The sequence below is a fragment of the Ruditapes philippinarum genome, unplaced genomic scaffold (genome assembly GCF_026571515.1).
Source record: "Ruditapes philippinarum isolate M1 unplaced genomic scaffold, ASM2657151v2 ctg4829_1_1_1_1, whole genome shotgun sequence".
Taxonomy (NCBI): Eukaryota; Metazoa; Mollusca; class Bivalvia; order Venerida; family Veneridae; genus Ruditapes; species Ruditapes philippinarum.
Window position 1 is genome coordinate 95,261 of NW_026851979.1, and position 16,381 is coordinate 111,641.

General features: G+C 31.5%; 1 protein-coding gene and 1 long non-coding RNA gene across 2 annotated transcripts; both read right to left on the reverse strand.

Annotated features, from left to right (window-relative positions):
- Positions 1–1,380: 1,380 nt before the first annotated feature.
- Positions 1,381–3,101, reverse strand: LOC132744562 (uncharacterized). The gene is made up of 3 exons (XR_009627718.1): positions 2,918–3,101; positions 2,095–2,118; positions 1,381–1,467 (listed from the first exon to the last, which is right to left on the reverse strand). It is a non-coding gene; the product is annotated as an uncharacterized LOC132744562 (long non-coding RNA).
- A 755-nt stretch (positions 3,102–3,856) lies between these two features.
- LOC132744570 (neurogenic locus Notch protein-like) lies at positions 3,857–15,574 on the reverse strand. The gene is made up of 11 exons (XM_060733328.1): positions 15,464–15,574; positions 14,525–14,573; positions 13,881–13,978; positions 12,280–12,393; positions 11,493–11,606; positions 10,691–10,810; positions 9,896–10,012; positions 8,323–8,508; positions 6,607–6,711; positions 5,197–5,313; positions 3,857–4,056 (listed from the first exon to the last, which is right to left on the reverse strand). The coding sequence occupies exons 1-11, from the start codon at positions 15,486–15,488 to the stop codon at positions 3,872–3,874; spliced, it is 1,230 nt and encodes a 409-aa protein (XP_060589311.1). The 5' UTR covers positions 15,489–15,574; the 3' UTR covers positions 3,857–3,871.
- Positions 15,575–16,381: the final 807 nt, after the last annotated feature.

Below are 16,381 nucleotides of genomic sequence, written 5' to 3' on the forward strand. Positions count from 1 at the left end.
CAATACTTCCTTACGATAAATATTTACACAGTTAACAATTCCTACTGACAATACTTACATTGTGAACATTTACTAGCAATATTTACACAGGGAACATTGCTCACTTAGTTATACACACAGTGAATATTACTTGCTATCAATTCTTACAAAGTGAACATTCCTAACTTAATCTAGCAATACTTGCACAGTGAACAATTCTAACTAGCAATACTCAAACAAGGAGCATCGGTAACTCAAATATACACACAGAGTGAATATCACTTACAAGTTATACTTACACAGTGAACATTACTTACTAGCAATACTTACACATTGTACATTCCTTACTAGTTATACTTTACTGTAGCAACATCCACACAGGGAACATTACTCACTGAGAAATACACACAGTCACAGGCAATGGTTTTTTTTTCTAAAGAATAAAATGGCCGCCTTTTTTTCTCCGTTCAGACTATAATTCTTCGACGTTCACTAGGTATCATAACTTGACAGACTTTGACAGTCACATAATTAAGCTGATTGTATCCAAAAGAGTTCTTTTCGCGTCTTAAATATCGTTTGCATGAATAGTAAAAAAGAGAGACATCCATTTTCACGAATCTCCCACGCAGTGATCTCCCCGTAGCGTAACCGGTGCGGTGAGTGTGCCATTTTCATCGGTAATCTCATCAGTGAAACATGAAATGTGTTGTAGACCTTTCTAAAACCGGTTTCAAAAGGAGGACATCGTTTTGCACATTGTCATCATGCTCATGATGGAGAGTATGGGAGGTGATGAAGAATTAGTTCTGGCTTCCAATACTTTACAAGAATTAGTTCTGGCTTTCAATACTTTACAAGAATTAGTTCTGGCTTTCAATACTTTACAAGCCTATTTTTTAATATTGTTTCTTTCGTCAGATGCGGCATTAAAGTTAATGGTCAGACCTGATATGAAACCTAACCAGAATAAGACACGCTTGTATAACCTTGTTTAAATTTGCAAATATCCTTTTCCTATTTAATTCTTGCGCATTATCCGATAAAAATATCATTTTAACATCGTACTAGACTATTTAGACTATTGAAATATTAATACTGTCAGTAAAATCGCATATCATACTCAGAAAAATTCAATTAAACCGGCTGATGTCGACCATGACACTTAGGGAACAGCTTAGAGTATTGGCATGTACTATATTTAGAACATCTTCGTTTTAAATACTCAAGATTTCATTTTTATTTACATTTTTTATTTTACAGTACTTAAATAATATACAATGTAGTAGAATATAAGTGCTTTTATGTTTATGATAAGATGTTGTTGTTGTTGTGTCCTTACTTTAAAGTATCTAATTTACTTATGAATCAGAGTCTATGATACAATAAGGAACGATCTACTAAAAAGTTCTCTGTTTATTTTATACGAATTGATTTCAAGACATAAAATGCCAATTTCGTATGCAGTTCGCTTTCTAAAATCTCATCCTGAAAAACAAGGACATAAACAGGTTAATTATTTTGTGATAGAGAAATTCATAGTCACTGTTTAATTGATTGGTTGGTTTGTTTGATATTAAGTCACATCAACATTGTTTAAATGGCGAGTTTCCAGCTTTACCGGTTAATGACGACCTCAGGTGCACCTTTGTGCATTTTTTCAGGCACTGTCGGACACATGATAAGAGCCAGAGACATTACATCAGCTAGCACGAAAGCTTCCTCACATGAAAGAGTCCGAAGTAACTTAAGGATTTCAAACTAAAATCGTAAAAACATATGTGCAAAGTTTCAGATTATTCGCTCATTCCGTTTTTTTTTAGAATGATTATTATAATTGTGCAAAATGACCATAAATTTAAAAGCGTTGCAAAGCATTTCTCTAAAATCGGGCTTAGCATAGCATAAAAGTAAGATTTTCATTTTATTTTGTGGATAGTTCCAAAATATCTTTTGCATATTTTTCTGTTTTAAGTGTCCAAGCTGATCTACATAATAAATTAATTTTTCATGTTTTCATGTTTTTGGACCTAAGTGGAGTTCCTCCTCTACTCACTTGTGGAGATCATAGAGAACAAAACGAAAATACAATAACATGTACAATGCAATACTTACCAATAATCGGAAGTCCTTGGTCACCTGCAATAAATTATATCATTCATAAGTAAAAGTAATCCGTGTTGCCTTTGCTTTGTTATGTTCGGAAAACAATTTGTCCTTCTGTCCGTCAGTATGACTTAAGTGCGAATATACCAAATTTTGAAAATACAAATCTAAATTTAAAAATGTAGGCCTACGGCTCGTACTTTAAGCAAATTAATAGCTATTTTTTCTTATCAAGATCGTTAATATATATTGATAAATGCATTAAAGAAATGAAAAATGTACTATAATATTCTAAAAGGAATTACATATACTAAACATATAATCAGAGGTTCAAACATATAAAAATATTGCTTTTATATATGCAAAACAGTTTTTAACAAACAACGGCTAAAATATCTCTAAATAATAGGTTTATATAGAAATAAGTTAATTTAAAACTGTTTACACGGAACTATCATGTTGTATGAGCAAGGCTTGCTAAAAAAAAGCCTTGCTGATACAACATAAACAGTTCTTTTTATAAAACAAAATAGTTTCTGAACGATGGTGAATTACTTTATAAGGATAACGAATGTTAAAGAATCGGTAAATATCGTCATATTACGGATAATATCGTTATACATCCGGAAAGGTTTTTGGGAGATATGTCACGAGAGCGGAAGTTTACTATTATGACGTCATTATCTACAAAATGGCGCCTTACTTGAGGATCATCCTCAAAATGTAATAATACCGAGGAAATGTACAACACAGAAATGTGACAAAATGTATTCCGACTGTTTAAGGACTTTATGATACAAATATTTCCTAAAACGATATTCAGTAAACTTACCTTGACAGTGAACATTGCTGAATTTAAGATCGTCTACGTCAACTAGAACCTTGAAATGACCGCCGTCTGTCTACAGAAAGGACAATATTATAATCATTTGGTATTAGATCACGGGAAATAGTAATATCAGCTTTAACCCATTTGTCCATTTGTGTTATCCATTGCCTTAAACATCTCTGTGCTTGTGTGTGTAGGCATGAAATCCTGGAAAGAGACATAGGGTCATTTGAAAATTTACTAAATAAGTATGACACAAATAGCTAAGCATTAATCGTTTAGATAAATTGGTGAAACATGCAATGTATTTTTTCTAATTTAACATTTTATCTCTTAAACGACATATATTATGTCTATTATTTATTCCATATATGTATGCTAATAAGTTACAATATGAAAATGCAGTCATTTCCAACGAATGACTTACATACATCCATTACATCAATCCGGATTTATGGCGATGATCTGCTTGAGTCGATTGTGTACATTATAACGTGATAATAATTCAAAAAAGAACAAACTCATTTCGTGTGTTGTACATGTATTTAGGCGTTTTCGTGTTATAAAGACATTGCATTTGATCCCAAGTTTCGTGAATTGTTTTGAGCTATTTTGGACCTTGACCTCTGTTTCATCATTTCACACGAGTAATAGACGTTCAAAAAAGACAATACGTTTCTTTGCCGCTAATCTAAAATGAATGTTTTTAAACTAGTAGAGATTGGAATTGTAAAACAGACAGGGTTAATTGTGTTCCATGTTTGTGCTTTGCAATGTGCATACTCAGTTAAGGTCAATAGCCGTTTTCCATGGAGAGTTGGTAGCTAGTCAAGAAGGCATCAGGGAACTTATCTATAACAGTTATGACAGGTCGGATGTCCTCCTACATGTATGTATAATTGTTGCACACATACGACCGCATCCTCTTTCAATAAAAGCTGGAGAGTTGTATTTTAACTAAAGATAAAAAAAGATATATACCTGAAGATACATCAACAATGCTCCAGAACCATTAAAGGATATCCGGTACCAAAATTCAAAACAAATTGTTTGATTGGCTGGTAAATTGTCTGACGTCAGATAAGCGCTTGCGTCATTTGTCCCAGGAGTGTCCGATTGTACTGTCATATATGTACCACTTTCTGGAGATAAAAATGTTTGCGCCTTTTCATTGTTGGTTTGACAGCATTTTTATGCAGTTCATTTTATTTTTATCATATCTGTATTTGTGTAAACAGATTTAAACAATATGATGGTTCTCATATTTGCGGTTAATTGTTACTGCCTTTATATTCTTATTACAACTGGCTTTAAAAAAAAGATATAAACATTAAAAATATTGTTGCTTTTAATGTTGATATGATGTTTGTTTGTTTTGTCTTGTTGAATGTCAAGTCACAACGGAAAAGCCAAAAGTCTCTGACGGGATTTAAACCCACAACAGTGAGGGGCAGGTGATTTAGATCATTAACCTTAACCACTCGGTAAAGGGCGCCCCTTTTAACTTGTGGCGTGATTTGTTGACAATTGAAATTTATATGAGCTGAACGTCTTGTTGCTTAAGTAATAACATATTGATTCCACTATTTTCACATTGGTCATAGCTTTTGCAGAAGTGGTGGGCCCATCGCAGCGGCGGTGGAGTATTCGTCGCAGAATAAAATGTGGATAAAATATGGCCTTTGCTGTTGTCTGGTTAAGTTGATGACTGAATTTTACTTTATTTTTACTGGACACATAGTGAGACTAAGATGCCCAACATATGTAGCTCTTTCCAACTTTATTACATAACGCCAACAGTGTTAATTCATTGTCATTTATGCACAACTTCTGTACAGTTGGGACGGGGGATGTCACTTTAGCCGAATGTTGGTTAAAAATTACCCACAAATGTGTGCAAAAAAACGACCAACTAAAACACTGGCATCGCATCGTATTAATGAAACAACATATATTGGGAAACTTTTAAGAAATTGTTATTGCCTTCTTTAAAAAGTAGAGACAAAAATGATTACAACGCAAATGGCGGTGGATTTGATTGCAACGCAGTGCAGTGGGCCCGATAGCATTCATGTCAATTTTAAGGGTTTAACTTGACATATAACGCACATTTCAACCGAGTACAACCTTTATCTAATTTGACCTTAGAAAAAAGTGCTTATTTGTGCGTTTTATGTTCTGCGACGACTAAACCCACCGATTCTACGAAAGCTATGGCCAGTGTGATTTTTGTAACTAAGTATACATTTATATGATTAATGTCCATGCAGAGATGTACTTACTAGTTCCCAGGGAATGATCATCAAGTCGTCCATGCTCTTCCCGCCATGAAATATAAGATCCGGTATCGTCCCATTTACATAAAGCACGATCTTCAAACGTACATATCTCTGAACACCCTGAAATATGTAGAACAAACTAGTAAGGATAAATCTAAAAACAAAATGGGAGATTTTTTGAAAGCAATGGAAATAAACAGAAAAAAAAGTAAAAAAATTGCAGCATTCTTGATTTTTTCATGAGAAAAAAATGGATTATCTATTAATTATATAATTTGATATTTTTTAGTTCTCACTCGAAAAAACATTTCCTTAAAGGAAAAACCAGTCTGCGTGATGTCATATAAACTATGCTATGCTACTGTATTTTCAGTGGAAATAGTTTAATATGGAATCACTGTACATAACATTTATTGCGATTCTTTATTATTCAGTGCATATTATAAACACAAGTACCTGTTATTTACTAACACATTATCATAATTGTGTAGGGCAAATTTATTGGTCAGTCTTATTTATTATGCGTACATACAATTCTATGTAGTGTTTATTGTATACTTATGAATGAAATATTGAGAAATATTGATGAAATAAAAATACGTATTTCCATTTTCCGTATTTTCATTGAAATTTTTTTTTACTGCAGTGAAACATATTTTCCGTATTTTCACTGGTGTCTTGTCGGACTTCTTTCTTCTAAGTTCAGCTAAAACACAAAGTTTAGGGGAAGTCTTTCAAAAAATCAGAAAAAAAGAAGAAAAATGTAGAAAATAAACAGAACTTGTATTTATAGAAAAAAAAACTTTAATATCATCTATTTATTGTGAAAGCAAGCACCTGGCTCCGGCCTGTTCGATCAGGATCAAGACAATATCTCAAAACTCAAATATTCTGTTTATCTTCATAGATTAAATATTTAATAGTAACTTGATAAAACAAAACTTGAAATAGTTTACAGTTTAAAGTCAGTTTTACTGAATTTACCGCGCATGACGTCACATACTATTACGAATATGTCACATTTTTAAAATGTTGTATGTGCAGATATCCATGTGATTTCTCAAAATCTAGCACATTTTACCGATGACGGAGGGAGTGTATTTCTGACGCTATTTCCACTTAAATTAAGTTTCAAATCAATATTGTATATGTTTCCCTGAATAAAACGATACGATATTCTTTTCATCCGCATTTAGATATAGTCCGGCTTCTGTGAAAATGAAATTTTAATTAGTAAATTCACCGAGAAGTTAAAACATTTTATTTCACTGCATGTAATAAATCAATATCATAATGTGAAAAAAACTCTCCTTTATCAAATCAAAATATGGTCGTTCCATCCTTGCATCTGAAAACTGCACACACAAAAATATACATGTATATCATTAATTCAGGACTACACCTCATACTCACATGCGATGTCAACATGGAAATACTTCTTCATCTGTTCCACTGTACAAATATACGTTCCCGCTGCCCCTATACCTGCATGCGGCAACTGGTATGTGGAATAATGCTCTGAAATAAGAAAACCCACAAGTTTGTTGGCTATTGATAGGATAATTCTAAGGGCATGTGTATTTTTAAATATGATTTCAAATACTAATATTTACTATATAGAATAATACATTTAGGCTAGTATTCCTTATTTTTTTGCCGCAAACTTACTCCAATAGAAACTTCCTGGTATGGAAAAAGTAGTTTTTAATTATCGTTATCCCAGGAAAAGTTCTCAAAAGTCAGGCCTTAAGGTTTTAAGATATTACATGTGAAATTGTGTGTTAAAAAAATATTTTACAATGGCCATTATCATGCACCAAAAGTAGACATTATTTTTCCACTTCCGGTTAACCGTTCTTCTTAATTAGGCTGGACATATTTTTACTTCTAAGACTGGGACACATGACTCTGATGTTGCCTGCCGGAATGTTTTAGTTTCAACCCCATGCCCATAAACAGATTTTGTTTACTATTAAATTACTAAGCATTAGTGTGAATAAAACTTTAACTCACAAGTGAGCTTCCTGGAAGTTACCAGTGTCAAATGAGGGAACATAGATGTTAATCATGGTTGTTAACCAAGTAAGACCCAAACCCCATGGACTGTTGGTTGAGAAAGACATATTAACTATTTGCTAGGTCACTGTTCCGTAGGTACATTTGTACTTTATAGGTGTAAAAACTGGCCATTCACTTTAAACATGTTAAAGATAGTTATTGAGTGTAAATAGTCTCCATATTCATGAAACTAGAAGGTTTCAAATAACTGCATAGAGCTATATAGTATATAGTAGCCTGTTGTTAATTCCTGAAACATTTAATAGGATTAGAAAGAACACTGCTCACACTGAAATAACTGGTTTTGATGGACAGAGTCAAGGGTTTGACATATTGGTACAGATTGTAAAAAAATTGCTTATAGGTATACCGGGCAGACCTTATGTCCTGTAACATGGCAAAAAAAAAAATACATGGGTTTTGAATGAAAAGGGAAGTTCAAAATGAAAATTTTTGATCTAGGATGGTTTTTTTTAATTCTTATTTGTTCTTTATCTTTAGTTATAATTAAACCCACTAATCCCTTTTAACTAATGCAATTATAAAGTGCGTTCAAAATTGAATGTGTTTGGGATCCGAATTGGAATTAATTTTGCGTATTTTTGTTAAGTTTGTTTAGGTTACTGTATGGTTTAATAGTTTCGGATATAAAAGCTTGACTGAAGCAATCAGACCTTTCAAGAATGTTCTGTCAGGTGAAGATGTAAAATTCGATTTTTAGCGGAATATAATGTAACTCTTTGTAACTTGTTTAGAACCGGTGTCGATAAAAGTTTTATCCAACCCCGGTCTCTTCTGATTTCGGCTGAAAAACTGCCTGGATAAATATGTGCGATTTTTATGAAGTTCCCATTCGATATTTTTTTTCTTAAGTTCATCAGATTGTAACAAATGTAATTCAAAAATAGAAAAAGAATAGAACGCAATGCTCAATGCAAAAAGGGCATTATATATATGTCATAATTATATGAAAAAGTAATGATGACGTCACTATAATTATATGCATAAAAAAAATTATTGATAAAATTATGACGTCATTATAAACAAAAGAAGATAAACATACAAACATACCTCTGACTCTGTTCCAAAAATTATTATTGTCATTAGCGTGAAGCTGATAGCATCCTCTAGATTTTCGCCATTGAAATACTGTGTTGTAACTATTAGTACTGTCCGAAACACTGCAGTTCAAATTTAATGGATCAGCCAACGGTATTTTGATAAATTCCTCTCTGGGGCCCACTATGGTTTGTTTTGCTGAAATTAGAGAAATGAAACTCTTTTTCAGGTTATGTTATAGGCCATTTACAACTCCGACCACAATATAATGATTAACGCTACTGAAACGTAACAAATTTTATATCAATATGTGCGCAAAAAAAAGTTTAAACAATTGAGGATATGTATGTTGTACCTAAGGTCGTTACCACATTTAAGTGAAATTTTATATATGTAGATCTATATAATTATGATTCTAAAACAATTTTCAAACATCGAAGAATATGTAAAATATGTACTGCAAATATTTGTACACATTAATATATGTAATAATTAAAATACACGCATTCATTTCTTATTGAAAAATTTGACTTTATAGAAAATAAATTTCTAATTACCTCCCTTTATTAACATGAAATGTAAATTCGGTAATATCTTTACAATTTTCAAATAATGATTATTGAAACTTATAAAACTGATAAATCTTCATTTGGAAAGAACAAATAATATATGTAAACGTTTGTAAAATGTTATGAATATGAAAAAAGTGTATCGTATATGGTACAGAAAGAATAAATACCGTTACTAAATACGAAAACAAATGTTTACGTTACTTAAGACAATATTACGCACGCAGAGGCTGACACAATATGATTGTATTCCACTCGCTCAATAAATGCAGTATTAACTCATTCATTCATTTAATATACTATATACACATGTATACTGAAACAAATAATCACCGGTTTATTTAAAAAGCGACAATTTTATAATGGCTTCTTGCTTACGTTTTCCTTATAGTGTTTTGTACTTATATTTCTGTAGAAAAAAAATCATAGATTACGATACCTTATAAGACGTTACAATTTTCCACTGTCTGAGGACTATGTTTATGTGTTTTTGTTGTTGTTGTTGTTTTTGTTGTTGTTTTTTTACATTTTGGTGATGATGTGTTGTTTTTAGTGTTTGTTTTGTTTGTTTGTTGTTTTTTTGTTTTGTTTTTTTCTTGTAATTGAACATCATTATTATAATTTTAAGTAGTAGTAGTAGTATCAAATTGAATATAATTATAATAATAATAATAATAAATATAATAATAATAATAATAATAATAATAATAATAATAAAATTAATAATAATAATAACAACAACAACAATAATAATAAAAATAATAATAATAATGATAATAATAATAATAATTATAATAATAATTATTATAATAATATTATAATTATTATTATTATTTTGATGTCGTTGTTGTTTTTTTTTGCACTGTTTTATGCGACTAAAAGCTAAGTATTGTTGTTGTTACCAAATATATGGATATCACGTTTCTTATACTGGATACAGTTTTGGGATTAATTAAATGGTGTATGTTTTGCGTTTTTAGTTGGTACCTTACATGAAATGATACTAGCACACTTACACTGTTTAGTTTCACACAACTTTCCGTCGTACCCGGATGGACACTCGCAGACAAATTGGGATTTATGTGAGAAACATGATCCACGTACGCAAGGACTATGTATGCAAGGATCCATTGCTACAAAATAGAAACAAAAAGTGAACATTTTTTAAAGTGAACAATTTCATTTTTTTTTCGATTTTGTATTTTTCTTTGTTTTCTTTTTTATTTATTATTATTACATGTTTTATTATTATTATTATTGTTATTATTATTATTATTATTTATTATTATTATTATTATCATTTTTTATTATCATTATTATTATTATTATTATTATTATTATTTGCGCCTTTGCACGTTGTATACTTAGTCAAAATTCATATTACAATACTTACAATTATGGAAAAACACGTTAAAATTCAGTTAGGAAATTTGGATTATTTGACATTCCAGTCCCAATGGAACTTATCATGTTTGTTTGATGGTGTTCTTGTTTTTTTTTATAACCCCCTTAGAATAAACATGTATGCTACAATTACATAAACACATAGGCAGAATGAAAAATGTGTTTAATAATTTGTTTAAATTTTGAACAATTTTAGGATATAATAATATAAACATTTAAAGCGAAAGAAATAGGCAACGATAACCAAACTTGGATATTAGACATTAATCGCGAAGCCGTTCTTCCTTATGAGTTGTTGATTTTCAAAGAAAAGGAATGATCAATATGAGATTTAATTTTCATATATATATATATAGTTTTTACATCAGGTCATTTGCTGATAAGGTTAAAACAACTTGGTAAATTACCATCCTGGCATCTTTCGCCAACGAAACCAATAGGGCACTGACAAGACATTTTACCAATTCCATTCACACAGGTGCCGCCATTGAAACATGGAGTGATGAACCGTGAGCATTCATTGACGTCTGGTAATAATGTATGACATGTCAACAAAATAAACGTAACACACATAATATAAGCCGCGTCACGACAAAACCAATGTAATGCGTTTGCGACCAGCATGGATCCAGACCAGCCTGCGCATCCGCGCAGTCTGATCAGGATCCATGCTGTTCGCTTACAAGCCCTATTACAAGTAGAGAAACTGATAGCGAACAGCATGGATCCTGATCAGACTGCGCGACTACTCTATTAAGAATTCTCTCTATATTTATCATTTTTCTAAGGCTGTGTAATAAAATCAAAGATATAAGTAAAAATTCTTATGAAATAGAAAAAAATACACAATTTTTGTTTGTTTTGTCTTTATTTGTACCTTGACATATTTTAAATCGGATATTTTCTTATCCCAAACATCAAATTAATTTTTAAAAAATCGCTTCCAGAAGTCAGATATACGCACTCGCGCATGGATATAAAATTATTATGTATGTATACCTGCCCATTCGGATAAGGTTATTATAATTATGAATAATAGCCGAAATTGGTTCGGTTGTAACGTAAACATTTTGACGTCATTGATGCCAGTAACTTCAAAGCATTATGGTTAAATCAAACTTTGATAAATTATCCAATCAGATTTGTTTTAAATATAATGAAAATATTTTTTTTTTTTCATTTGAGTTTTAATTAAAAAAAAAAGACTACCTCTCTGGCATAAATCTCCCGTAAATCCTGGTCTACACTGACACAAGAAGGTTCCGACACCATCGATACAACTTCCGCCGTTCTGACATGGCTCTGAGATACATTCGTTGTCATCTATATAATGATCAAAAGGTGTTTAAATAATGAAAGTTTATGTTTATTGTTATCACTGACCGACAATCTCCTCTGTGGTCAGAGATAGGTCAGAGAGGGCTCGGTTGTCGAGTGGTTAATGTAGCTCACTTGCCCTCTCACTGCCATGAATCCGAATCCCAATTGTTTTATTGTTTTTTCTTTCGAGGAAGATTTCAGGTAGCAATCTAAAATTCGATGGTGGCTGATTATTTTACGCAATGTCGTATTTTCGCTCCGCGGGGCGCCATAGGAAAACATGAAAATACGACAATCAAATCAGCCACCATAGAAATTCGATATTTATGTTACACTCATAAATCATGACATGAAATTTTCCACGGAGACGTCATCAGTAAATGTATGTCGGTTGGACTTTACTTTACATACAACAACAAAAACTATAATGTATATAAGGGAAGTAGTCAAACTAAACTTTGAAATGGCTTATTAACATTGCTTAATCCGATTCGGTTGAATGCATGTTAATATAGAAAAAAAACATGTTTCACAATTCATACTTAGCATTCACACATGAATTAAAATGACTTTAATGAATTAATTTTTATTGGTCATATTCAATGGTAAAAGAACATGCAAGTAACTGTAAATGTTCAAGAACATATATTATCAAATATGAGTAATTCCTTCTCACCTATTTCACAATTTTTACCAAAGTACCCTTTAGGACATTCACAATGATATTGTGTTGTGTGCGAGTGGTAGCAGATACCTCTAACGCATGGGTTTGAACTGCATGCATTTATCGCTGAAATATAAAGTCAAATAATAGTTTTTTACCCCTTATTTTCCTGTTGTCGTCCGTGAATAGTGTCCCTTTATCTTGAGTTCAACCTGCAAGCTTACATAAACATGATAATCTTGATTTGTTTTTTGTTATTTCGTGTAGGTGGGAGTGGAAAATGTGCCCACTACCTTTGTGCGAATGAAAAACCAAGCCGCTTTTCAGCTTTCTACCTGGCTTCATTGAACTCGTCCCCAAATTTCAACTGAGTAAAAAACAAAAATGTGAATTGTATCCAAAGCGATATGTCCTGACGGCCAAATTTCTGGTAAAAGATGAGAAAATAACTAAATATCAAAAAAAAAAAATAGCGGTTCAATATTTTGTAACCAGTTGTTACCCCATAGCTAAATTTATCTGTAATATAAGTCTTTGGTGTATACTATCGGATAATTCAACCCATTCTTTAAAGGTAAATAGATAGAAAACAAGAAGTGTCTTTTAAAAAGATACTCCGTCGAAGTTAACAAAAATATATAAAAATATTTAACATTATATCAACTGGACATCTACAAAGTTAGATAACTATCATGTACATTTAATTTCAAAACTACCCTTACATTTTATTTCATAATGGCAAGAACTGTCCTTTACATTTTAATTACATGTATATAGAATGACAAAAACTATTCTTTACATTTTATTTTAGAATGGCCAATGAGATTCCCAAATTTCATTTGTAATTTCAATATGACCAATGGAATTCATTTCTCCCCTGTAAATTTCACAGGAAGTCAAAGTGAAGTTTGTTGGTTTTTTTTTTCTAATTATTTTATACATTTATTTTATATTAACCAATATTTGAAAGATTGAATATGATAGAATTGTGAAAGCATATGAATATTCTTGGAATTATCCGCAAAATGCAGTCAGGGGAGGTAGTACATGGTATGTGGAAAAGCATCTATATGTATTCTTTCGAGCAACGTATCAAAAGATAACCAACAGAAAAATGTGATTTGCTTTACAGATATTTTTTTTATATCTAAAGGCACATTATGTTTAAGAAATGAATGAATATTAACTTCTTTAGAAAGGGCAAACATAAGTTTTATGACCTTCAAATACTATTTTAAAAGCACATATATGTTTGTTCCCTGAAGAAAGTAGCCTTTTAAAGTTAAATGAGTTGTCATAAAATTAGAAAAATGTAAACAAAGAAGAATTTTGACCCCATACAAAAAATAAATCACTATATAACTGCACAAAATGGAAAAAAAACGCAAATGGTCTTAAAGTGTGCCTTCCTGGAAAGTATTCAAAGGTAAACCAAAAAATAAAAAGCTTTGGAGAATTAAAAGTAAAAGCATTCCAACGACATAATAGGTCTTTAAGCCAATATTTGAAAAGGAAATTTCATTTCTAACAAATAGTGTGTTCTTTAATTATGTTTTGCAGGAAACAATCTACTAAGCTTACATGGATTGTACATGTTTCAAGAAAATACACACCTGATATGTCTGTTGTACTTTTTGTGTTAGCTATTGTTGTTGTTGTTGCTGCTGTTATTGTTGTGTTTCTTACTGTTATAATATATGTCGTATTCGTACTAAATAAAAAGAATGTAGTGATTACTATGCTTTATCCTTAACCTTCTTGGACCTAGGATAATTAGGTTGACTTAAAGGAACTCCACTGATGTATAAAAGCTTAAAAAACATAAAATTTTAATATCTTATACAGATCAGCTGGGGTACTTAAACCGAAAGATATGCAAAAGATGATTAAGAAGTATACGCATGAATAAATTGAAAATCGTATTTAAAAAATATGATATTCTTGACCCGATTTGTGAGAAAATTTTGATATTCTTTGAAATCCTCATAGGAGTCCCTTTAACTTAATCAATTTCATTTTAACTTCCAAAAATAATCAAACTGGATGGTTGCAAAAATAGAAGTATAGCAAGCCCAAAAGAAAATTCAGCAGTTCAAAAAATATAAAACCAAAATATTAGAATATTGTTTCAAACTAATTTTCTTTGTCAAAGAAATGTTCGAGTCTAATGAAAATGTTGAATAAATTATCTGTGTCCATTTACAAAAAAAGCCGAGTATTCTATTAAATTTTAAATTTCTCTGAAAAAAATGTTTACCCAAAGCTATCCACACAATGGACAATTACCACAGCTAAAACAAGTTTCCCTGAAAACAAAAACGTCAAATTAATTTGAGCCGTAACACGACAAAACCAACATAATGGGTTTGCGACCAGCATGAATCAAGACCAGCCTGCGCATCCGCGCAGTCTGATCAGGATCCATGCTGTTCGCTATCAGTTTCTCTGCTTGTAATAGAGTTGGTAAGCGAACAGCATGGATCCTGATCAGACTGCGCGGATGCGCAGGCTGGTCTGGATCCAAGCTGGTCGCAAACGCACTATGTTGGTTTTGTCGTGACGCGGCTCATTTAATAGAGGATATTGAATGGTATTGCACGGCCGTGATACAAACATAGCTATAGACTCGCATAATATGATCTGATATCTTATAATATTGCCATTTTATAGCCTCTATATATTAAATACTATATTGTTAATACTAAATATAGTCGTAAAATTGGAAAATTGCTAATTTCAAAGATAATGCTAACGATCCCTTATAATTTGCTTATTATCGACTTATATTTATGTCGGTTACCGTTGTGATAAACCAAAATTTACCCACGTCTTTATTCAACGTTTTTCGTAATGCTTCCCTCATTCAGACTCAAAAAAGTTTTGTCCATTTGTACCCCACTATTTGAAATCATAACAACATGACGGCTCGTAATTACTTCTGCCTTTCAAAACTTTATAAGCAGTGTCTTTGAACATTTGGCCTTAATACATGTACCTGTCCTGTCACAGTATAAAGATTGGTTCAAGCCAACTCGCTTTATGATAATAAGGGTCAGTATCCGCTTTAAAGATATTGAAATAGAAAATATTTTATATTATTATTATAACTTTTACGCAAATTATTATAATTATATTCATCTGAAATACATTTTGACAATAAAATGACGAAAACATATGAAATAAAAATTTAACTTACGAATTTGCTCAAACATGTTATTCATTTATATCAAATACATGTATGAGGACATGGCACTGATAATGAATTGGCAAGATACGACGTTTATCTTTTCTTTATACATTTCACAAGATCTAACACGTAAACCGTTATCTCAACTTTCATGTCACCTAATGACGTTTGCAAGACAAAATATCACCATAGGAATATATCTCACAAATTGTAATCTTATTACTTATTACTCATATATGACCGTGAACGTCATTACACTTTAGTATAATAATGATCCTTCATTTCTGATCAGAATAATCAATCTGTGACATTAAAATGACAAAAGAACTATTTACCGTGAAACCTGATTTTTTATGATATTTATGTCTTTATTTTAAGAAAGTTGAAAATATATATTTTTTATCTAACTTCATCAGGTCATTTATCTCTGCACAGTGTTACGTTGTAGGTTTCTGAAAATACAAAAAAAAGAAATCACCACTAAACGTTGGCTCTTTCACATGAAAGTGGTCTCCTTTGAAACTTCAGTTGTAGAGCCCTCAACTAAAATAAAACTGAAAAAGGTAAACACAGTTTCTAAAAATATCCGTTTTTTAATATACATGTACTTGTATTTCAAAGATCGAAGAATGATATGCCACTTAGAACATTAATTTTTCTCTCGTCATTTTGGATGCAATTTCGATACGAAATACCCAAAAATGACTTTGCTAGAACTTTAACCAAATATCATCTCACGAGGAGACGCATCAAATATGAAATTAAAGGTGACTCACCTTATCGTACTGTAACCTTACCTTTGGCTCAACTTAAAAAACTAGTTCAAAGGGCTTGCTTATAAATTAAAGACTTACACTTATTCGAAAGTCATCATGCGATCGACGAGGTGCTGGCGACAAGGACAATCGCATATTTTATGAAACCAGT

What these genes read in the sequence shown, in the direction of transcription:
- LOC132744570 (XM_060733328.1), bottom strand. Translation starts at nt 15,488, where the DNA reads ATGAATAACATGTTTGAGCAAATTC. An exon ending in CATTGTGTGGATAGCTTTGG is followed by an intron (nt 13,979 to 14,524) that starts GTAAACATTTTT and finishes CTTTTTATTTAG; the next exon opens with TACGAATACGACATATATTA. An exon ending in TTTTTGGAACAGAGTCAGAG is followed by an intron (nt 6,712 to 8,322) that starts GTATGTTTGTAT and finishes TTCTTATTTCAG; the next exon opens with AGCATTATTCCACATACCAG.